The sequence below is a fragment of the Gavia stellata genome, chromosome 8 (genome assembly GCF_030936135.1).
Source record: "Gavia stellata isolate bGavSte3 chromosome 8, bGavSte3.hap2, whole genome shotgun sequence".
NCBI lineage: Eukaryota > Metazoa > Chordata > Aves > Gaviiformes > Gaviidae > Gavia > Gavia stellata.
In genome coordinates, this window is record NC_082601.1 from 43,117,204 (window position 1) to 43,141,902 (window position 24,699).

General features: G+C 43.2%; 1 protein-coding gene across 1 annotated transcript in view; it reads right to left on the reverse strand.

The window, feature by feature from the left end:
- HDAC4 (histone deacetylase 4) overlaps nucleotides 1–24,699 on the reverse strand; it is a 202,945-nt gene that overhangs the window by 61,542 nt on the left and 116,704 nt on the right. The window contains exons 7-11 of the mRNA XM_059820822.1: nucleotides 20,110–20,250; nucleotides 17,118–17,230; nucleotides 12,197–12,313; nucleotides 11,910–12,108; nucleotides 8,467–8,696 (exon numbers count right to left, since the gene is read on the reverse strand). Of these exons, the coding sequence (XP_059676805.1) occupies nucleotides 8,467–8,696; nucleotides 11,910–12,108; nucleotides 12,197–12,313; nucleotides 17,118–17,230; nucleotides 20,110–20,250 (800 nt within the window). The remainder of the gene's footprint in view (nucleotides 1–8,466; nucleotides 8,697–11,909; nucleotides 12,109–12,196; nucleotides 12,314–17,117; nucleotides 17,231–20,109; nucleotides 20,251–24,699) is intronic.

Here is a 24,699-nt window from a genome sequence, read left to right on the forward strand (position 1 = left end):
GAATTGTGTATGGTCTTGGGCAACCTGCTCTAGGTGACCCTGCTTGAGCAGGGACATTAGACTCAATGATCTCATGAGGTTCCTGCCAACCTAAAAGATTCAGTGATCAAAACTTCTCAAGGATTTTTGTGAGGTGCCTCCCACCCTCACCTCCCCAGTTTCATTACTTGTAATACACATTGGATAACTAAATCATATTAAGCTCAAGCTAGTTCGTCCATCAATTTTCTTTAAGCTCTCTTAGGCTTGATGAATATAATCTGTTTTAAAGATAATTAAATCATCATAAACCATCTTCTGCTACTTTTTTTTCTGCTTGGATCGAAAAATCTCAAGCTTTGAACTTCATACCTTTTGAACTTACGAACTACGCAAGGTAATTGCTGGGAAAATAACTTAAAATGTCATTGTCAAATCTAATGGAAATGAGAAGCAGTGTAATTCCCTAGAAGTTTTAAATTATTCCAACTCCATAAAAATGTAAGACGTAAATGAAAAACACAGTGAAGGTTGAAAGATCAAGTGGTCAATGACAAGGACATTTCAAACATTCAGTTTGATCTCCTAACACAAAGTGAATCTCCTGGTATGTCATTTGTTCTAGCTGCTGCAACCCTATTCTTCTTAAAGGACAATTTTGCAAAGAAAGCACTTTGTTATGAACATATTCCATATAATACATGAGCATGTGCATCCCCGGCCCATTAAAACCCCCTAAAAATCTTCCATTTTTGCAATTTTACGAACACGTGTTGATGTAATTTAAGAAAATTTAAGGTAATAAAAGTGCAAGGGAATGACTATAAAGTTACGATAGCATTGAAAATGCTTACCAATATAACTGAAATAGTAAACAATTACACAACGCACCATAAATAACTTCTCCTTCCCTTAATTAGCTCTCTAGCTTCCTTTGCAATGAGGTTACTCCTCTATTTTCAAACACAGTCGCCTCTGGCTATCACATACTGCCACTGTAAAACATTGTTAAAGGCACTGCCTCTCTAGCCTCGGACAGCTAACCATTTCGGTACGGAAGAAACTATACATCTCTAGTCACAAGCATTTTTAAGGCTCAACGCAGCTGGCAAGATTTCTTATCTACATCTCTGAAATACAAAGAATAGAGAGAAAAAAAAAATCATAGCCACGTCAGGTCACAATACAAGGAAAACCAAAGAATTCATCATTTTTCTGAGGAATGCTTCATAAGGAAAAAAAAAGCTGCATTTCTTTGCTAGTAAAATTTCGGGTCAGCTGGCATCTGATTTGTCTACTAGATAAAACATAGCTACTTCTTCATGATACCTTCTCTGTAGTGGTGAGTTCTTAGGACACTGAAGACTTTGATGATACTACTAATCAGGCTAGAAACATCTGTCTACTCATCACAGACTCATGAAATTCGCCAACAGAAAAATGCTTGAGAAGCTCCTAGAAGGATACAACTAAGGCACATTTTTCTTTAGGCAATAAAAGTCACAGGAACCTGTCTGGTTCTAAAAGGTGGCTGAAGACCTCCTTGGGAAGCAGAAGCAGAGCTGAAGAACTACCCTAGGACTGCATAGCAAAGCTTCCTATCTGGACAGACCACCTCTGATGAAGCTGTGCACCTCTGAATTTTTCTCCTAAGATGACAAGCAGTTAGAGAAGAAATTTCTGGTCCTGCACAATTAAAAGGACAAAGCTCCTTCAGCACTGAATGTGACAGATCACCTCAGTGATCAAAGACTGACAGAGATGAAAGTTGGGCATGACTTTAAGTAAAATTTGAGATAGATCTATTCTCAAGATCTTTTCCAGTTTAGGAGTCCAGCACAGGAATGTGGCATTTCTCCAGTGTCGCTCACCCCGGGAATGGTTACTGAAAGTAGAGCACAAGTTTGAATCACTGAGGGGACTGCTTTTAGATATGAGATTAATAACAGTCTTGTGGAAAAGGGCATCTCTGCTGGAGGGAATACCTCAGTCATGCCCTTCAGAGACTTTGGCATTGCCGGACAGACTGTTGTGCATCAAAGGATACAGGTTGGAGGCTGAAAACAACCACATACACCTCCAAAGTTTAGGATAAATCATCACATTACCATACAACTCATCCAGGGTTACTTCCAGGTAGAAGAAGCTCAAAGAGATCATACTTGACAGCACACCAAAACCCCGTTCCACTTTGCCAGATACGTACAGCTGGTCAAAACTTTGTGCAGAGGGGGGATATGCTGGAAGGTGGTCGAGACAGCACTACTGTTGATAACTATCCAGTTTACATCCTGGGAAGTGCAGAGCATGCCCAGCGGGGTGGAGTGACCTCCCTGTTTTGGGAACAGGGTGGAGTAGAAGGTACCAGCCAGGACCCAGCCAGCCTCAGCCTGCCCTGTGCTGGTAATGTCCACCGTGCAGAGCCCTGTTCACCCTTGAAGAGCGTTGCGGGGGACACAGGCACGGTGGGCTGGCACAGCATCTCCCACTGACCAGAGGAAGAGAGAAGTCAGGAAGCAAGGGAGGACAACAGACTGGCTCAGCCCTGACTGTGCCATGCTGAGCAGAAGTGAGCAGAAACCTCCCTTTCCTCCTTCTGGAGATCAAGGACAAACTCAGGGAAGAAAGAGAACAACTCTGGATAGCTGGAGACACAGCTTTGGTGAAAATGAGAAAAAACAGAGGAAAAAAGAGATCACAAAAGCTCAGTTCAAAAGTATCCTAAGACAGACAGCCAAAAAGTGTTGGTCTCAAGTCAAGGATGTGGCTAGGAGTTGAGAGGTGGGAGGCAGGCAGTGTGGAGTGGGTACGCTGGCTGGGATGCTCAAGGGTGTTGGAGGTGGGTGTTGGTCTCTTCTCCCAAGTGACAAGTGATAGGACAAGAGGAAATGGCCTCAAGTTGCGCAGGGGAGGTTCAGGCTGGATATTAGGAAAAATGTCTTTACTGAGAAAGTGGTGAAACACTGGAATAAGCTGCCCAGGGAAGTGGTGGAGTCACCCTCACTGGAGGTGTTCAAGGAACGTGTGGACATGGCACTGCGGGACATGGTTTAGTGGGTGTGGTGGTGTTAGTTGATGGTTGGATTTGATGATCTTACAGGTCTTTTCCAACCTTAATGATTCTGTGATTCTGTGTGATTCTATGAAGAGAAAGAAAAGCACTAGCAGAGAGGCTATAGTGCATCTGCGGGGGAGTGGACATGTGGGCAAGTGCTCGGAGAAAAAAAACATATTGCTGGGGGCTTGAATTAATTACTCGGAAATGATAACACACGCCCTGCTCTTCTGGCTATTGATATGGCTCTTCCCACGAGGTCCCCCTTGTAGAGCGGCGAGATCCTAGTTTTTAACTTTCATAGACTAAAGAGAAACAAGAGATGATAAGGGATGATGGGGAGAGGCTGAGTTGGGCACAGGCCACGTAGGGAGCTGGCAGAGCATTCTGCAGCAAAGAAAACTCTTGTTTTTGGTTTTTTTTTTTTCCTGAAGTGATGAGAGAGCAGGAAAAAAAGTAACTGTCTGAGGCAGCCTATCTTCTGGAAGGACCAGGAGACTGCTGGCCTCTGTGCCTAGACGAGAGGGAATGACCCAACTGTAATGAATCAAAGAAGAGGGACTGCCCGGAGGGGAAAAGGGGGTGGAGCGAGAAGCAAACACCTTGGCACCAGCAGAAGCTCTTTTCTTCCCTCTCCCCCAAATAATTGGAGTTATGGGCTTGGTTATATCAGGTACACATCTACGTATCGCCAGATCTGCAGCAGCAGACACCCCGCAGAGCAAGGGCTCCTGGCAAAACCACTTGACAGCATTTAGGCAGTAATAGGTGTGACGATGCAGAAGCACAGCCAAGCGTCTTGCACCCTGCAGAACCGCGTTTCATATTCAACCGACTGAGACACTTAGCAGGAACGCTGAAGGAGGTTTTCTGGAGATCTTTTCAATACTCATTATATCCAAAGTTATGTCTGGGTACTTCAAAAACAGGCTTCCCTTAAACTCTTCAAAGGGTAATAGCCCCACCTGAATGTTGTTCAATGCAACCTAATACACCGTATTTTTTTTCTAAGATTACAAATTAAACATTACATATGAAAAGCTACTCTAGGAGTCACTTGAGGCTAAACAGTTAACGCGTTCCAAAAAAGAAAAAAAATCAGGAAATAGCAAGGTTAAATCCTAGGTGTTAATAAAAATGTATCCACCCAACGCTGCTGCACCAGACAAGTCGAGGCACTGTAGTCTGGCGTATATACGTTGCCGTATATCTGCCACAGCAGGAGGAACACCTCACTTTGCAGAGCGCGCTAAAAATGGGGTTTACTGAGAAGAACCATAATTTGACCACAGCAGCTCAGTGTTAATCTGCTTAACAGTACAATTCAGGGCTAAAAGGGAGATTATCTGTTCTAGCAAGGCTTCATAAATTATACATCCAGGGGACTAAAGCCAAAATACTCATCTTCACTACAGAAAGGTAAAAAGTTGAGTTTTCTGGCACAGGATTTACAGAAATCTCACTTGGGTATTTCTCCTTAGAAAGGGAATTAATGCTTAAAGACCTATCACACTGAAAAGCTAACACTTTTAACTCAAAATACCTCGAGTCTGCTCAGAGAACAGTGTCCTGCTTTACCTGGTTCGCTGTCACAACAAAAACACCCCCCCAAATGCCGACCTCCAAACACCACAGAGAACCATGAGCATATCACGGCTCCTCTCTCTCATATATAAAAGACTAAAATTTGCATCTTAAACGAGACTGAAGTCTGCCCAGAAATTGTAATTGCTGAAGATCAAACGATGTCAGGATTGCTGCATGTATTTACCGTACGGCAAAACAAGCCCCTTTGCCCAGCAAAGCTCCTCTGAACGTGGAGAAAAACCGTTTCTGACGTTTGAATGTTAAACACGCAAAAAGGTGGGAAACACGAGCGCACGCTGCCTGTGTAATTTCAGATCAGCGCTCCCGTGCACCTACATTAATGTATAGCTTTTATTTTCAGGACTGGTTCGTATTTACTCTTTTAGGACACGTGTCTCATTCTGATCAGGGGTTGCACAGAGCTCAATTAGCCAGAAGTGATGCAGTATCTTATCCAGAATCTCATTTAATGTCTCAACCCCTGGTTCTGAAGAAAGAGTTGTTGATTTCTACATACGGTTTTGCAGCACGATCACTAGAGCACACGAGCGCTCTGCAAATATTAGCGGGTCTGTGTTCACAATGACTTGACAGCAGGCAGGGGAGCGGAGCTGCTCCATGCCATCGAACGCACAGCTGGGGCAGAGATTATGAAACCCCACTGGATGGGAGTTTCAATATGATAGGGTTGATTTTAAGATTACATGGTTTAGGTGTGCAAGCACACCTCTGCAGCTAACAGCTCCGTTTCCCTGTCCTGCAAACGGCATGGAGAAGATGAGCGTGCCGGTGCAAGCTGCCCGCCGGCTGGATCCGCTCAGCGGGACACGGCTCTGAGGCAGAGAGGAGAAAGCAAATTCTCTGCCACGGCGTCAAGCTGCCTTAGCCCTAAGTCCCTTTCTTTCCCTCTTCCACTCCTTATTTGTCCTCCAATTTCTGCAACAAACGAGGCAGCACGCCACCGGAGAGCAGCCTCGCTCTTACCCTTCTCCGTACTAAGTTCAGAATCGAGCCAGCTCCTCAACGGGATGAACCACATGCTTTGCTACGCTCAAGCGATCTCCAATTTGCTGCCCACAGTGGCAGACTGAGAACTTCAAAGCCTACGCTGGAAGGGATCGCACCCCGGGGAGCACACTCCCCTTCGGTCACCCCAAGGAGCCCTGTCCCTCCTTCGGACCCGTCCCACCCAACCCATCCCTCTGCACTCTCCTTCCCTACCCAGCCACCCGCCCCGTCCACCTTTGTCCAATTCCAAGTTACTGCTCCAAAGCTTTGGGCACCAAGGCTTCACAGCCGAATCCCCTAGCTGATTATTTTTATTATTTTGAATCCGGAGCAAAACAACCTATTTTTCCTCAGTCGCTTTCTTGGAAACAGCAAGACTTGTTTTGGCTGCAATCTTCTCAAAAATGTCATCTGATGTAGACACCTAACAGGGAAAGTTTAAGGCCAAAATCTTAAAAGTTCAGAAAAATCACAAGCAATTGAAAACAGCCTCGTATTATTTACAGGAAATCCAACACAACCTTAACAGACAGTGCTGTCAGTTCTGCTCATAATTAAAAGCCAGCAATCTATTACATTATTTTTAGTTGCGCCCTTACTCTCCTACACACGAGGGTCTTAAAATATCTGCGCGTCTGGGAAAAGTCTTCTTCCATGTCAGCACTTGGATGCTATCCCAGGGGATAAATTTGCCACACGCATACAGCGTTAGTACCGAAACCATTTTAACTCATTACTTCCATAAATCAAACACGGGGAAATCGCCCCTGTGCAATCAGTTTAATTACACTCCCCGCCTCCGCCTGCCTCTGCTATGGATGCGATAGATCACAGCTCTAACAAAGCTGAAATTCAGAGTGCTGCGGGAGGACTCGCTCGGCTCCGGTCGCACACGCTCTCCAGCTCCTGGGAGGTCCAAGTGAAAGTCTGAATGAGTTCAGCGGGTACGTCACGGCGAAGTCTTTGGACGCTTACAAGCGCTGGCAACGGAAAAGCCTTAAAAACCTCAAACAAACAAACTGCCGAGCTGACATTTATTTCTGAACAAAGAAACCCTACCTAGAGCCCCGCGTCCGACGATCCCGGTCACGAAGCGCGTTTGGAGGGGGGTAAGGGAAATTTCTATGGTAGCAGCAGCTCCCCACCAGCCCGGTGTGCAGGGCCGAACGAGGTCCAGGGCTGGCACACGCGGTGCGCGGTGGCAGCTCTCCAGAAGTACATGATTGACGTCAGTAACTTGTGTAATCATCCTGCCTTAGCTCAAGTCTATAAACAAAGTTTTGGGGGGTTGAGTGGTGTTTTTTTGATTTTGGGGTTTTTTTCTTGGGTTTGGGGGTTTTTTTGGTTGGTGTTTTTTTTTTTTTTTAGTCCAGCTCTTGGTGGTTGATATTCTCATAGGACTGGAACAATGAAAATATTTGGAGAAATCTCCATCATAAATTAAACTGCAGCAATCTGAAAGGTCCGCCTGCCATCGAACTTGTCCTCCCGAGCCTGAAACCTACTACTGGATTTGCTTGTTTCTTAAAGAAAAGCCACCGCTGGAACTCCAGTCTAACTGATCTTCAAAACAACCTCTGCGGGAGGCACAGCGCGAGTCTCCGCATTTTCAGGAAAAGAAATGGATAGGACACTGGAATGCTTTACACAGGGCCGTAGTTAAGAGAATCTGGACTGCAGAAGAACAGTCTTTACAAAGCCTCAAACCAGCACAAATCAGAAAAACATCACACTGATTATGATCGATTTCCCCCTTCCCCAAGAGCCTTTTTATATTGCAAGTCTAGCAACAGACTGCGCCTTCTGAAGTCCTGGGAGAAAACCTCAGCCGGGGTAAAACGTCACAGCTCCATCCGTACCGCTCGCGATCAGACCTCTCGCACGTAAAAAGGTGAGTTTTACCTTCCTACAGGCTAAACCATCAGGATACATTTTTGTCTTTTTTAGTGCATACTCAATGCAATCATCTCAAAGCAGCTTTGTTTCAGCTTCGTTGTAATATTGGGATGCCCAGACAGATGAATTTGGCTACACAGCAATTGCAAAATCTGTGCACTGATGAATGGTGCTCTGCAACGTTCACCTGATGTTCTCCAAAGTGATTTACAGAAAGCGAGATAATAAACATAGTTCTTGCTTTCTTGAAAGCAATTTTTGAATCACATCTAACTGATCTTCAAAACAACCTCTGCAAGAGGCACAGCACTAGTCTCCTCATTTTCAGGAGAAGAAATGGATAGGACACTGGAATGCTTTACCCAGGGCCATAGTTAAGAGAATCTGGACTGGAGATGGGAACAGCCCTTCTCTTTCCAAAGGTAATTCCAGTGAAAAATACTTGAGTAAATCTGAATATCTTCACATGCAATTATCTTCTGGTGTTGCCATGTCTGAAATCCCTCACTTGTTATTTTTTTCTCAACTCCGTATTACTGCTCCTTCTCCCTTTCAAACTGAATAGATACACCGTAGGTATTTTCCCCATATTCCTTGACAGCATTTTATGTTTTCTGCTACAAAACTGACAGAAGATCCTGATGTGGATGAACGGCAGCAGTGACAACTTTAAATAGTACTACTGGAAAGCCACAAGTTTGCCCTGTACCGCCTTTCCACTGTCTGCAACACAGGTATCGATCCTCGCTTTGGTGATGGACGGCCACATCCTTGTTGATGTATTTCTCCAAATCACGAAAAAGAGGTTCAAGGATGAAGGCCAGTTGGTTATGGAGGTCGAGACCACATACATTACCGCACGAGAAACTCTGAAATAGTGCCACCTAAAGTTGGTATTGATGCTGTATGAGGAAGAAAGACTTTAAAAGCGTCATGCCTACCTTGTTGATGTGCAGTTGCTGTTGCTGGAATTGCTGTTTGTGTTTCTCCAAGAACTGCTGGTGCTGCTGCTGGATCACTAACTGCTGGAGGGCCTGGGCGTTCTGGGGAAGGGGAGCAGACTGCGTGCGCCCCAGCGGGCGATGCTGCCGGAGTTTGTGTATTGAAGGGGAGACCCGTTCTCCACCAACCAGAGACTGTGCATGGAGGGGCAGTCCTGAAAGATACCAGTCTGAAGATAATATGGAGGAAAAAACAGCAGAGAAGAAAAAAAGGAAGAAGAAAGGAAGGGAGAAAACGGCTGTTGAGTAACACTGATGGTGACAATAATATAGAACGTTAAAACCAGCCACCTCGCCATTTACAGCTGAAGCATCCTTAAAGGAGAACAGATAACAATTAATTACCATTGGATGGAGTAATACTTTGCTTTCTTTTGAATTCTTTGTTTCCTTGTCTACTCAGAGACCCCAGGGAAATCTTACTTTTTTTAAAATCAGCAATACCTTAACGGACCCTTCCATCGCTCGGTGGGTGACATGAATTAAGATCATGGTGGTAGTTCGGAGAAGTTAAAGTCTTACAGTTTGCCTTGGTATGGGGAGCAATCCCGGGTTCTTTTCTAGGAAAGTACCAACCCAAGCTGCCACCCCGCAGCATCCAGCAATTATACCTTACAAGGGGCTCACTGGATACGCTGAAGGATGATGGAGGCTGATGAAGCTGCTTCCCACTCTAGACCACGCAGGGAAGCACGTCTGCCCTTGGCTGTGCCATACCCCACCCCACAGAAATGACTAGGGATGAAAACTTCCGCGTGATAAACCCCTGACCAGGTTTGCATTGGAAGAAGGCGCTCCCTTGAAGCATTTCAGGAATATGGGAGCCATCAGGCTTCATTATTTCTGTAGAAAGAAGGTAAGTTAGAAGCCAAGACAACAAATAGCTAGAATTGTTTCCATCACTGTCCCGTGTATACATACTAATAACTTAATGAAAACAAGGTTATTTTGGGATAACTTGCATTACTCACATGCCCTTGGCAATTTGGGTGTCTCTGATGACTACCATGTGAAATACCGATCTGAGCTCCGGTAAGGGCATGTCTTGAGGAAGTGTCTTATCTTTTAAGCTGTTCTTGGGGTAAGCCAGTTCTTGCTCTGCTCTCTGAAAACATACCTTCACATACTTCTTAGAAAGCTGGGACATGAAGACATGCCCAACACAAAGCCCAACCCAAGAGTGGAGGAGCTGAGGGTAAGCCTTTACTTTTGCTCGTTACACCTTGGGATAGAAAGGCATCGCTGGTGTGAAGTGCTGTCTCCCTAATGTGGATAAGGCTGCACGTACTTTTAGGGAAAAAAGTACTCTTTTGCTTTCCCTCATTGTACCAAACAAACTAAAGACTGCAGAAGTGGTCAGTAACATTCAGAAATACTGCCCAGTTGAAGGGTCAGAGAAGTTGTACCTTCCCTTTCTTCACTCGGTGGTTGAGAAGAGAGAGAAGCTGCCCAGAAGTCTGCAGCCAGCTGAGTACAGTGGATAAGAAACACCTTGACGTTTCTGTCCCAGGACGTTACCTTCTCCCTCTGATTCACAGAACTGCCCCACGTGGAACAAACTGACTCATTTAAAAGCCTCTCTTCTTGGGGAAAGATTTACCGAGTTTCTCCCACTTTTGCTTTTCTGAAAAGAATCATGTAGAACGGTATCTTATTTTATAAATGTCTGTCTCTATGGATGTGTGTGTATACACACACACGTTTGTGTGTGTATGAATATATGAATAATTTGGAAAGATGTGGTCCATTTCCCTTTACAGCACATTTCCTGATGGAAATGAAAACACAGACGGCAGAGGAAGGGATCATATACAGTTTGCATAGGACACCTTGGACGACTACCTTGCCGGATCGCTCTGCAGCCGTCAGGAGACTATCTCCAGAGCTGAAGGCTATCAGCAGAATACTAATAAACTCCACTTTGCTTCTAAGGAAGTTCGAAATATTAACTGTAGTTTGGCAGCCAGTCCACTTAGGGCTTTTGAGACCATGTGTTGGCTTGCTCTCTTTCAGTTGCTGCATCTGGAACGTGTGTTTCTTCTTGTTGCTCTGTTGTAGAGTGAGTATTTCTCCTAAGGGTTGGTTTATAACATGTTGTACTCGCTCTGAAAACACCGCACGTAGCGGGTGGACTAGAAGGAATACACTTGGAAGCAAACACAGTACGCTGTAAACTGAGGGAAGCTTTGAGAGAGGGCAAATAGGAAACAGAAGAGCACTTCTTCCTACGTGTGCTTTAAAGCAAACGCCAGCACGAAGAAGTTTTGGTGATAGGATAAGAGGGGAAATCTTCCCCAACGGCTCTTCATCAACAGACCTGGTGCAAAGCGCAACTGGTGAAGAGCCACGTCACGACTCTGGGTAACTTCATCAGGCCACAGCAACCGTGGCAGAAGGAGGCAACAGAAAATTACGTAAAGGTTCAAGGAATCTGCACACACCACTCCCACGGCTCTGGGAGTGCTGGCTAAACACCATGCCTCCGTGCTTCAGCTTCCCAATATGTACATGCTTATAAGCTTATCACAACCCCACGTATATTCCTAGGACGTGAATGTAAAACCAGACATGAGCCAAAGCAGAGCCGTGCTGTAATGCTTCAGTGATCGACATCTCTCGAGAGTTTCCATTAGAAACGGAATGAAAGAAATAAAAATCAACACGTCAATAACTTACGCAGAACATCCTTTGTCCCAACATTACACAGTGTAAAAGAGAAATGCGTCCTACTGGGGATTATTGCTTTGAATCAACCCTATTTATAGAAATACGCCTTCCCACAGGTACTTAATTCTGAAAATATGACACAGGGAGTGATTCAAAGCCATTAGCATACTGAAAATGTAACATATACAAACAAATACAATCTGTTTGAATGCAGTTGATTTTGCCGTGTTTTTGCCATTTATAATAATGATGAAAAGCAAGTATTTTAATCTGAGATTTTGTAAATGAGTGCCTTTCATACGCAGAATAGAAACCACCCGTGACAAACAGGAAGGGGAATCATAAGACACAACGTTTTTGTCTCCACTTTAATCTAAAGTGGTTAGAACTCTAACTATATAGTTTTAAATTATGAGCTACAAACTTGTGCTTTATGTAGGGAAGTAAATACTATTTATTTTCATTTTGCCAAAATGACAAGGCAGCTTCCCTCTACCTCTGGATGAGGTGGGCAATCTCTGATTTTGCAAATGCCACCACTATCCTACGTATCAACGAACACATCCTAAAGATTCTATGTGTTACCTACAGAACGTACAGATGATGCGGTATGTCTTTTGTACAAGAGAACAGACTTTACAAGAAATCAACAGATGTCATTTGCTCTCTTTCCCCAGCTGGGACAGAGTTCTGCGCGTTATCTACGGAGCACTCACCTGTGACTAAGGGAGTTTGTGCAGCTGGCTGTTCCAGTAAGACCATGTGTTGCAGAAGAGGGTTATGTGCAGTTCCCCCATCTCTTTCCAACGTTGTAGTGCTCAAGTAGGGAGTGAGGTGGGTGCCAGGAAATAAAGAGATCCGCTGCTGTAAGGTTGGGATAGTAAGTCTCTCCGCATCCTGCTGTGCTGATCCCCCCTGCAAACGCACAATGGATGGCACAGCGCGTTAAGGGATAAATCGGAGCAAGCAACATTTCAAAGGCTGCATCCCCCCCTCCACTTACGCTGGAAGGGCCAGTTGCAGGCAGTCCTAGCGTGATGTTGGGCAAAGAAGGAGATGTGTAGAGCGGAAGCTGTGTTACCGAGCCTTCACGATTCACAAGTCTGTGAGCCAGGCTGGTCTGGAAACAAAATCAAGAACATTATCCTGGTGAGAGAGCATTCCACAGATCGGATCAAGGACACGTCAGAAACGTACAGAGTGTGTCACTTCACTGCTGACATTGGAAATACTGAACGGGGGAACTAAGCTGTGCTTCAGATCCAGCCTAAATAGGCACAGACTAGGTGCATGCCCTGAACGCCGCTGCCTTGGTCACGCAGGGACGACGAGACCGGGATGCCCAACACAGGGATGATCTCGCTCTGCAAGTGCCGCCAACCTCGCTGCCCTACAGAGAGACCTTTTACAGTTTATTTGACCTTTCTTGGAGACTAAAGATCACCCCTGCATTCTCACCGGTACTCTGCTTCGGCTCAGTCTTCATGCAGTGCCACCGCAAAAAGCTTTTGCAAAGAAGATTTAACAGCTTATTTGTCCTTCTCAAGTATTTGCCCTTTGAAAGCTAAAACAGATTACGTTAAAAAAAAAAAAACGGCATTACAACGGCTGTTGTTCTCTTCAGCAAATCACAGACAATTTATGCTATTTACTGGTGTGCTTTAGCTTAAACCAGACTTCAAAATTTCATCAAAAAGCCTTAAGGTTGCATTTATGTAGCTATTTCCTGATTTTCAGGGTGAAACGCAAGATTTACTGAATTATCTTATGGCCATTTAAAGCAGGAACGCTTAAGTAAAAATACCTTTAATTTCAAACCAAGATTGATTTGAAATACGTGCTAGAAAACCCATTATAAAAATTACATTATTTTAAACTGCCCGATTTTCCTGTTAGGAAACAAGTGTTCTGATCACCCTGAATTCTCTGCAGGTGATTTTACAATTTAAATAAAACAGAGTTTAGACTTCAAAAAGACTTTCTATAGAATTTCTACTCTTTAACTCAGGTGCTATTATGAAAAAAGGGATTATGATTAACTTAATATCATACTATGGAACAATCTATATTGATGTAACAGAGATTTGAAGAATGGCTTTAAACATTTTAGATCTAAATTCATGGTCTTGTAAGTCAATGAGATTTTGCACGTTATTTCCTTGGCTGCGGGGCTGGGCCAGCTCTGGATAATAAAAACCTATTTTTCTCCCACAAAACTCTAAGGTGAAACTTAAAAAAAAACCCTGCAGCAACCTTTTAGGGGGGAAAAAAAAAAGAACTAATACTGAAACCCAAACATTTTCTATAGAACAATCTTCGGCAGCAATCCTGCCTCCTCGATTAATCAAAATTTAACCGGACGAGCTACCAGCTTGAACAGGACACCCCGGCTCCGCACCCGAGGCTGGTGCTACCCGCAGATGAAGGGCAGGAGGAGTAACGCCTTCCCACGACCGTGTGCATCACCGTTATCAAACACTGGGCTGCCTTTTCAAATGGACTCTTCCACGTGCCATTAACTTGCCAGTTGTTCTCCCCGCGTCCAACTTTGTCTAAATTCTTGACGTTCAGCAAAGTCACCTACTTTTCATACGACCCTGTGCAAAATTTCATCTGCAAAGTGGATTTTTTCTTATTTCCTTTTGCCTTCTTGGGCTTTCAATAATGCCATTCAAGCTTATTGAAAATATATTACTGATCAGTTCTCTCGTAAAAAGAGTAAATCTGGTTTTGAGATCTCGGCTCACAATTTGCTGCCCCAAAGGAGGAAATCTGCAGGGAGCGTTTCGCTGTTGAGCGGTACCTGGTAAGGGCATGTCATCGTGCATACCCACACACTTCTTCCGAGTAATTTTAAGCACTACTGGCAATTTTGCTCTAATTTAGATTACATAATATTAGCATGCCACATCCAGAATAACACAGTTATTGTCAGCAGAGTAATGAAATAGTTTACTGATATCATAAACGAAACAAAACTACATCTATTTTCTCTTTGAACAATCAATACTCCGTAGTTGTGCCTCAAACTATCTCCCGGGGATTTGTTTTAAAAACAGCGAAGAGAAAAACACAGCAGCTTGACGCTACCAGCATATGGTATTTAGCAGCATTATCATCACTTTAAATATACAGATCCCATCTACGGGCTGTACACAAACATTTTTTGAATTGCACAGCAGAGAACAATTTCAGCATGTACAATTTTTGTCTGTAGTCAAGTATTTTTCAGAGTCATTACCATTGCAGTTGACGCAAGAATTTCAGTGTTGGAAAAACCTTTAGATTTAAAACCAGTGTTTTAAAATAGATAGTCTATTTTAAAAGGAGGCAGAGCGCTGTAGTCTTTCCACACTGAAGGCAAGCATTGAAACTTCAGTAACGAACTCAGATACCATCTTCCAACATAGCTGAAATGGTTCAAGAGGTGACCTAGCAAACTAAGAAGCAGAGAGACGTATTTCTCATTTAAAATAAAACATGAAGGTCAGCATGAAACACTTAAAGTTGCCAACAATATTTTTTCAGACACATTTAAATATTTCTAAATATTTAAATATTTCTAAATATTTAAAAGGGGGAACATGAGAAAGCCTGGTCAACTAGTATTAAAGAAATCTCCAACACTTGGGCTACCAGGTAATACTACTTCTACTGCAGAAGAAGATTTTAGAGAAAGCAAAACCCTACCTTGCCCAGTTATTTTTTCCCAAATGAACCTACACAGGCAAATGGATCAGGTAGTATCACACAACATGAAATGCTGGAACAAAGTGCAGAGTTATTTTTCCCCAAAAAACAAACGCAAAGGACTAGGACATTTAGCTAAGCCATTCAAGGACGCCTGAAATGCTGGGAGGAGAACAGTTTGTGCAACAGGTTATCGATGTTCTGTTTGCCATCACTCAGTGATTTATGTTTCATTCTGTTCTGTGATGGCAATGATCCACTATACTTAACGCAGTCCTGGTCAGTTTTAAAATTGGAACTGCACAATCATTTGTATGTTATATTTTTCCTATTTTCCAAAAATTATAAAACGGTGAAAAAGACTCTAGACGTTATTTTCAGGGAAATGAAAACTAGATTTTTCTCCCTTGTTCTCGCATAGGTTGTTTGGAGATGGTGCATCAAATGCTGCTCTTGTTAAAATTCTAGATGAACACGCTTCTCTCCTCGCACGCAGTGGCATCGCTGTGAATTACCCACTGCGGTACAGTTGCAAAAGAGGCAACGACAACTCTCAGGGAAAGGCTTTGGCAATACAGGGTTTTTTTTTTCCAGATCATCTGCGCTGCTCATGCCTCAGCCTAACTTACAAAATTGCTGCGTGACAAGCAGTTGATGAAAAGAGTTTTTCTTATAGCCTGTGTCCATTTCATTAGGTATTGGTGGGCTGGTCACAGATGATTAGCTCAAATTATTTACTTGAAAAATAAAATGCTGAAGGAGAATACTACAGCTTCACATTCATCCGCACAAGCTAACACTGACTCGCGGGAAGCTGCCTGCTCTGTTTATATCACAAGGAATTGTTGAATCCTCTAGCTTTTCCACCAGCAGTAACCGGGGATTTGCAGTTTTCTAGGTATAGACAAGATTGACAGCTCCCGGATCAGCAAAACCGGTAACTAAGCGCAAGTCTTCCTGGGGCTAACACAAACATACCTCAGACGTGCCCTCAGCTCAGCCGGTCTTCAGTTCTGCAAACCCGATAAATAACCCCGTATGTAAGATACCTTTTCCCAGGTCTGCTCCAAACTACTGCATGGTCAGCGTGCATCTCAAAAGCCAGGTCTCTTTAGAGCAGCTTCGGCTGCCAGAGTCAAGTGAAGACTCCACTTCATGCCATCTTAATCTTTACAATCATTGTCTAAATCTTGTGAGGTCTACAGTAGACCAGAGTGGATGTAGATGCGTGTCGGATAATTTGGCAGGGGAGAGGGTGGAGTAGAAGGCATATTCCCCATATTAAATGCTGTTACACTACATTAGAAATAAAAATAAAGTGAAAATCTGTACACAACTAGAAAGCAATAAAGGCTTACATTTATACCGTAAGAAGCCCTTTTCAATTCTAAATGACAATTTGGGGAGAACAAGCCCAAGCCTGTTTTTACAGTCCTGATGTTAAGACAGACACTATATTCATGGGGAGAAGAGCTAATGGTAAGCTGGATAAAAAGAAATCCACCAGTAACATTACACAACCACACTGGTTTTCCATATGCAAGGTTTATAGTGGGAACCCGTTAACATGGCCCATACCCCAATACCTGCCCTTAGAAGAAGGTGGGCGTCAGCAACCCTGACCACAGGAGCTGCCGTGTTGGATCAAACCCCAGTTTACCCAGTCCAACACCCTGCCTTTGACATCTGTAGCAGATGCCTCAAGTGATGGCGAAAGCTTATGGGATTATAAAGTAGTACACGGCATCAGGTGTCAAGCTTTCAAATCCCTAAGTGGGGAGGTAAAGGTTAAATCCGTTCCCTTTAATCCAGTTTTGGTTTGGTCACATTTAGACTAACCTACTGCATGCAATAAATTCACCCTATATACAATATATGAGAACAGACTCCCCAAATTTTAAAATACTTGCTTTTGACCAGGAAACGCTCTTCATGCTTCACCTTGCTAAATCACTTTATTTTTACTCTCTCCTCACAACGAAACCACTACAAGTTACCACAAGCAGCTCGTGAGCTGGCTCAAGCTAGATTTAATAAACAGATAATGCATCCTGTCAGCCCAGATTGAGAGGTAATTCCCAAAGTCCGCTCCAAGTCACGATCTGCGATACTTTTTTTTTTTTAGTGGGGTGCACAGTGGTTTGTACGCCTAAGTTCCTAAAACTCTGCAAAAACTGATTAGAAACCCAAAGTGTTAAAAAAAAAAGAAGTCAGACTGAGGAAGGGCTCTGTACCTCTGCTTGAATACTCGTGACTGATCCTGCAATTCCGTTCTCGGCGCTTATGTTATTGGAGCTGTTGTTTGGAGAGCTGGGACCAGATCCAGGAGCACTGTTGCATGCAGAGTCTAAAAACATATCCAAACCCAACTTTTAGCATTACAAACAATCTCCGCGATGGTATTTAGACAGATAACAACCCCTCGAGTTTTGTTTTGGAGGAAAGCAACGCTCCTCCTCTCCATTTTCCCCCCGAAATCTTCCCAGGGCTCTTAAAATACTGACAAACACTTTCAAATGGTCTGTTCAAGTACCTACTTACCATATTTATGTCTTCTCCTCATGGGGATTTCTCTTACAGTATATTAATAACTTTAAATACGATTGGAAGTTAATAAAAGACATGGAAGGCTTGAAGAGGCCAAACTGGAGGATGTCAGATTGTCCTGCTTCATTTTTCTAGAAGTGCTTCACTCACCCTCTTTTTAACCTATAACCCTAACGACACCCTCTCGCCACGCATTGCGTCAGACTTCATGCTGGAACACCCAGGGAACCGTCTCAGCGTTGACATTTCCCCATGCAGGCTTCTGGTGCATCTGGATTTACTGGAAACACGCCGCCAGCACGTTGATCGTGCACGTGCGATGTCCCTGTCCCCATCACCTGGGGAGTGCTCACACCGTGCTGGGTCCTCAGTGGAACGTGACCTGCCTTGGGCTGCCTGTCACATAGCACAACAGCTCCCATGGCACTGAGCTCCCAAAAACTGCCTAGGGACTGACACACAAGGAGGGTATTTTGTCAGGATAGCAAATTAAATCATTTTAAGAGATTTAAAAACTGCCTGAGTGACAAGGGACTGGACGGACAACCGGCCATGGTCATTGCTGAGCACATTTTACAACAATCAGGCAAAACTCAACAGGGTCCAATACAGTAAATCTGTTTCAAATCACTGCCTAATTTTTTTTTTTGCTACGTGTTCTCCGCTCAGGGAGTAAAACACTTTCTCATTGGAAAGACCCAAGGTAGAGTTAATCCTCCAAAATAATTGTTATCACCTGAACGCTCAGAAGATCCTCTCAGCGTTGTATATTTTATCAACACAGTCCCTGTGAACTCACTAACCCGAACCACAGAGATGACCAGCCTGAAATCAAAGCCTCCCCATTAATAATACAGAAATAACAACAAACAGAAACAGCGCATGAAATTGCAACAGCCAGAAAACTTCCCTCAGAAGGTGTCTCACCTGGTGTATGGCACAGCCTCCAGGGCTTCTCCTTTTATTTTGGAAGACAAATAATGTTAAAACATTTTTCCTGAACCTTCCTCCTCCCCAAGCACAGAATTTGCCCAAGGCCAGAAGAATCTCCCAGCGGCTGCAATGGCCCAGGCTGCAGCAGTCTCATAATTGCTCTAGGATGCCCCAGTAGAAATAAAAGCCAACTGATACCATTTGGAAGATTTTTAAAAATGGTATCTTCTCTGGCATTATTCTGTACATCCTATTTTGCTGTTTTGACCCTTGCAAGTACCTCCAGCAAAGTAACAAAGATTTTTTTTTTTTTAAAAAAAAGAAGCTTTGTTGCTTTTTGTTGGCTGGGCATTTGGGGAAGCATCTCGCTATCAAGAAAATTTAGCACTGAGAAACACCCAACTGAGCAGCTAAAATTGAACTTCTCCGTGGAAAGCAACTTCAGAGAGTCTAGGTGTTTTGAAGAAATATTCTGATTGCATGGAAAATATGTGCTTTTTTTGGGACCACGTCATTAACTACAACATATTAGATCTTGTGTGTACTATCTAGACATAGGAAAAGTACCCAGCACTGTGACTCCATGAAGATAAATTCTTCAAGGATTAAATGTAACTTCTATTCCATTAAACGGGACTTCCTTTAAAAGTTATTTTCCATTCAAAAGTCCCCTCTTACTGTTACAACTCAGATATTTTTCTAGCCAGGCTCCAGGCTGGCTTCTTGAACCAGGACCTTGCTCAGTGAGAAGCTGGAGCTTCCATTGCCATTTCTGAAGGCATTACTGGGACCAAATGGTCAGCCATTAGGGCTTGATTTAGCCTAAAAGCCATGTGACATATAGCAATATATGAGGAGTGAAGTAAATTCCATTTTCAGATGCGATATAAATTATGCTTAGCTGGTGAAATCATCTATTCCCTCTGCAAACGGGGAGGCATAGCTGCCCCAGGGTCTCCCAAAACCACCTGGCTCTCTAAAGAGAGCTCACTTTGAGTTTGTTTGAATGATGATAGCATGCCTTAAAGTGAGACAAAAGTCTGGAAAAGCTGTCACGTAGTGGTACTTACACAGAGGCATCCCTAGATGGTGCTAAGAATTAACGTTATGGTAATCTATAGGATCTACTTTACTCTGATCCCTCCTTACAAACTTTACTCCCAGAAGAATGTTATTTTTCAACAAGAAACTGTCAAATAAGTAGTCAGAAATATCAGCTATATATATAAAAAAATGCATTACATGTTTTAAAACTTCGATGTAATTACTTAACAAGGAACTACGGCAGTCTGCCCAAAGCCTAAAACAAACAGGGGTTGTAAAGCATTTACTGCTGGAGGAGGACAGCCGTGAATTACGGCCTCTCCATGGATATTAACAGGATCACCTTTGAAAAATTTTATTTCTCAACAACCTGTCACTGAAGATCATGGAAATGCTTGGGGGGAAAAAAAAAAATAGTAGCACTCTGGTGGCGTATCTACATCTGTCTACGCATGTCTTAAACCACAAAAAAACCTCACTGGGTTGGCAACGCTGTCTCAGTAGACGGGTACCCAAGGGACCGACACTGCTGACGCCCACCAGCATCACCCACTGCTCAACTCTGCCAACGTCATCCAGGTTTCGCCAACATTGAGAGGCACACGAGAGATCCAGGCTGCACAATTAACTGGATGCGGGAGTTAATTTTGGAAAGGGACATCTCCTTGAGTATGTGGCTGCCGGCGCAGATTTGTTGCTTACCCGACGTACCTGTGACATCCAGCGGGCGCTTCTTAAGAGCAGTAACCACCGGACCATCTTTTCTGCGCAAGAGGGGGCTGCTTCGTCTTTCAGCAACTTTTTGCTTTAGTCTGGATCGTAACTTCAGATTGGGTTCAGATGCTGAACAGAAAAAGGAAAAGCAAACAGTGCTTTGGTTAGTATTATTTCAGTAGTTTTTTACTCAATGCAAAGGCTGGGTTGCAGTTCGGCACTCGCAGACGCCTGAACAAAATCAGTCATTTGATAGCATATATTTGGAACAAAAGCTTCTTAATGTAGTGAACAGGTCCCAGCCTATGTTATAACTGAATTCACTGGCAATGAAAGTCAATAGCATTTTAATTAAAAAATAATAACCATCCTGCAATGTCTTCTCTCAAGTGAAGACACAGACTTACAATCTGCTGTGAACTCATTTGGACTAGTGCAGAGAGCACCATTCACATCCCCTGGTTTCCCACCTCTGCCCAACTGGCTTCCAAACCAGTGGTAAACCTAACTCACGGGATCTAAAAAAATCAATCCAGGAATTGGTGAGACAACTGAGCTGTTGCTGTTTGGTCAGCGTGGAGCATCGTTGTGGGGCTGAGACGCTATCTGCGATGTGTTGCTGAAACGGGCAGCTCCACACCCTTGGCGTCATCCGACCCCAGGGTGAGCTGGCTTAGGGAGGTACGCCAGGGGAGGGGGAAAGAAAATATGAAAATCAAACCCTGCAACCAAAGCAGGTGAATGTTTTTGTGCTGGTTCACCTCCCTGAAGCAACTCACCTTGGAGTCAGATGAGCCTGTGTCAACTGGAGCCAGTGTCAACTCAAGAAAAAGGGCATGAGAGTGTGGCCAAGGCCAAAGCCAACGCCAGGGAGGAGAAGGTTTGTTTATTTGGGGAGCAACTTGCTTACATCATCACAGCCACAAAGTTAAACCATATCTAAAACCACATCAAATACTTTGAAAATTCAGGGCTGCCAAGGGTAGGTGCACATGTATTTCCCGAGCCCACAGTCTGTCTTGCTTTGTGTACATTATACCTTTGAGAGACTCTCTTAAAAACTTCTGCTGTACCCAAATCCTGAGATTTAATTTCTCCAAAAGTCAAAGCAGAGCTCCTGGGAACCCCTAATGCCTCTGGGTTAATGACAGCTGGCAACACTGAACACATTTGCACGGCACAGCTTATCAAGTTTTTATAAAGGTAATGAAGGCTTAAGTCAAGATTCCTCCTGCAAGATGATTTTCTCTGTAAACTTTCTGATCTCTTGAGTATACATGAAATATCTGCTTCTGCGCTTGAGGGCTCCTGACAGTTATGAGATTTGTGAACTGGCCCAATCTTTTCCCTTCCTCAACCTCTTAACAACTCTGCGGCTTAATCCCTTTGAACCGGCAAATCCTGTGCTCTCACCATTAACTACCGATACACTCGGCTCCCTACACTCCAGGGCCAATAATCTACATTTCTTTAGAAGACTTAAAATAGGGTTTACAAACTGATTTGAATTAACTAAGTCTGGCTACAGATATATTTCCCTACAGTTGGCTTTGACCACTGGGTCACGTAAAAGATCAAGCCCGACAATGTTAATTGCAGGGCTCAAAAATCAGAAGGCTGATGAATTCAAGATCAAATGCTTGAAGTTAAGCCATCAAAACAGTTCTTTGATGAAACTTTCAGGAGAAAAAAAAAAAATAAAGAGCTTTTCATGAATGTTTTGGACAGAAAAATGCCAGCAAGAGATAAAGGGAGCACTAAGAAAAAAGTGTCAGACTCAAGATGATGCTTAAAATGCTGCATGAAGTGCATTAGCAAAGGGGGAATCATCTTATAGGGCATTTGCATATAAAATGGCAGGGGACTGAATGCAAATCTGTCATTTGCTTGGAGGGCAATATCAGAAGAGTAGACTAGTTAAAATACAAGCATACACTCTAACTAGCTACTTTATAAAGTTCTCTTCAAAACAGAAGTTGACTTACTATTTTAAAAGTAGTCTTTGCGTATGTGACCTCATCCTACATTCTTTAATTCACAGCTTTAATTTGTTCCAAATATTGATTATTAGTAACTGTCTAGATGCTCCAGTCAAGGCTTTAAAGAACAAATGGGAACATGTCACAGCTAGATGCCGATACATCCATTTTAGATACATTTGCACTGCCAACCAGCAAATGAAATATAAGCCCATGCCACAGCTGTTGAAAGGATCTGTCTTCTGACAAAGAAAAACATGACAATAAAAACTGTACTTCAGCGCAAATTTTATTTGTATGCAATTTATACCCTGCATGGTGTCCATCTGAGGTACGCTTTCTGTTGGGAACAGACAAGAAATTGTGCAGCTTTCAAATACAGAGACTGAATTGGTTAGAAACACCTTAAAAATGGGCATGGAAACCAAAGATCCGGGGTCGCAGATTACCCAACACGACCAGCTATGTCCCATACGACAGCCACAATAAAAACATCCTTCCATGTAACAGGAAGGGAATGGCCATAGAAAATTAGAGCCTTAAAAGAGAAAACACCTCAAGAATAAGTTACGGCAGAAGCAGTGTACTAGAATTTGTCAGACAAAACTATTTTCAGGCAAAACTATTCCGCCTATTTCTCCTTCGCTTCCTCAGCTGGAGGATCGAGTTTTGAAACCCCGGTCTATTTAAAGAACCGCATTTGTTTAGTTCACTCTGATTTTCTTGTTTATCCCCCAGATATAATCCCAAATCTAACATGTCATCAAGACCTCAGAGAGCATAATCCCTACAGGCCTTTAATTGGGTGCTATATAGCCCCAAGTAGGTGAATTAGAATTCAGCACAGGCAGCGCAGAACAGCCTCAAATTCAAAGAATTTACATATGGCATATTTTATAATAAAAGATGTAGCTTTCAACAGAGGCATTTCCAAAACTCAAAACAATAATTTAAACTTATTCAGATAGTTTTTAAACTGCTATATAATAAAAAAATATTTTTAAGCTGAAGAGAGCTGTCCTTCAAAAGTATAAAATAGGAATTTTAAGCAACACGTAACTATCAATACCAGAGAGTCAACACAAGTTCAATGCTCTCAGGAACACCAATTCCACTGAAAATCTCCCGATATTCACCCTGCCAGGCAACATGCCCAAACAAAGCCTTGCTCCCCATCACTGCTAACGAGCATAAACTTAGGAGAACCGGAGACTAAATTACAAAACTTACTGGTCTTCTACATCTTAAGGTGAAATCTTTTAAACAAACGCCGTGAAGTTATCAAAAAATCAGTCTGATTCCTGTTTAGCAAACAAATGAAGCCCATGCCCAAGTCTGAGTCAGCTTCCACAAAGCCAGTGGGATTTCTTAAGCAGTGACACACTTAATTTGGCCTATAATAAGGATTTATACAAAGAATATTTTGTTTTCCTCCAAGTAAATTAATAACTAGAGCATAAGCCAAAAGCTTCCCTAGTTTTCACAGGCTCAAACCCAAGTTGCCCCTCTTATACGTCATTTATTGCAGCAGGACCCATGTAATCCAATTCTTCAACATTTATGTCATTCTCATTGTTTTCTTCCTAGAATTGCATCCCCTAAGCTGCTGAACTAATCTGACATTAAGTCTATGTAAGTCAAAAAACACAAAGTCCTGGGCAGAGTTTGCCCTGTTCCCATTACCCAGCCACATCTATGAAAAAAAGCAAACAATGCACCATGAAAATCCTGATCCCGGTCCTTGCACATCTTAATTTCGGCAGCTGGGGACTGAGAAGGGCTGTTATTCTTTTATTGTTATTTTTAAGCTTCCTACTAAGCCTCCCCAGCCAGGCAAAGGCCAACACAATTACCTTGTCTCTCTTGTAACGTCCAGGTCACCCCATGGGTAAACATAGAAGAGGGAGAGAGATAGCTGTCTGAAACTAGCCTTTTGCACAACCCAAGATTTTAATAAAGATAAATCATCTTTTGCTTAAGCAGGAGAGACCGCACGTTCTGCAACTGAGCACACGCTCCCCGCTTTGCGGCTTCTTTGCTCCCTGGCTGGCTCTATCCCAGACCGTCGTTACTGCTCCTCCATGTGCACGGTGTGGTCTCTCGGCTCCAAAAATAGTGGATCATGACCTGTCTAGTCAGGAGGACCTGGTAAAGCTGGACATGGCAAAGTTCACCTATGGTCAAATAAAAAGGTTGAAAATCATTTCACCGTTATCCCTCGGAAGCCCAAGTGAACCGATGTTCTTGATTTTCAATACTTGTAGACATCGGCATACAAGGGGGAAAAGAAGAATAGGGTCCCACAAATGTACGTGTGGGAGACAGTGCAGAAGTGGCAGCAGAAAATTCCCAAACTAGAAAGAAAAACAAGAATAAAAACAAGACAGCCTGTTCTTCTGCAGAAACATACTATTTTTTATGATCTTGGTACCATGTTGGATGGCATCACCTGAAAGAATACGTCTACGAACATAGGTACGTGATTAGAAAGCGCTAGATAAAGATATTTGCTGGATTTTTCTCCTTTTCTCCTAACTCTGTGTTGGCATGAGCACTATGTAAGAGCTCTGTGGAAGGGCTTTTTATGGAAGTACTGTGT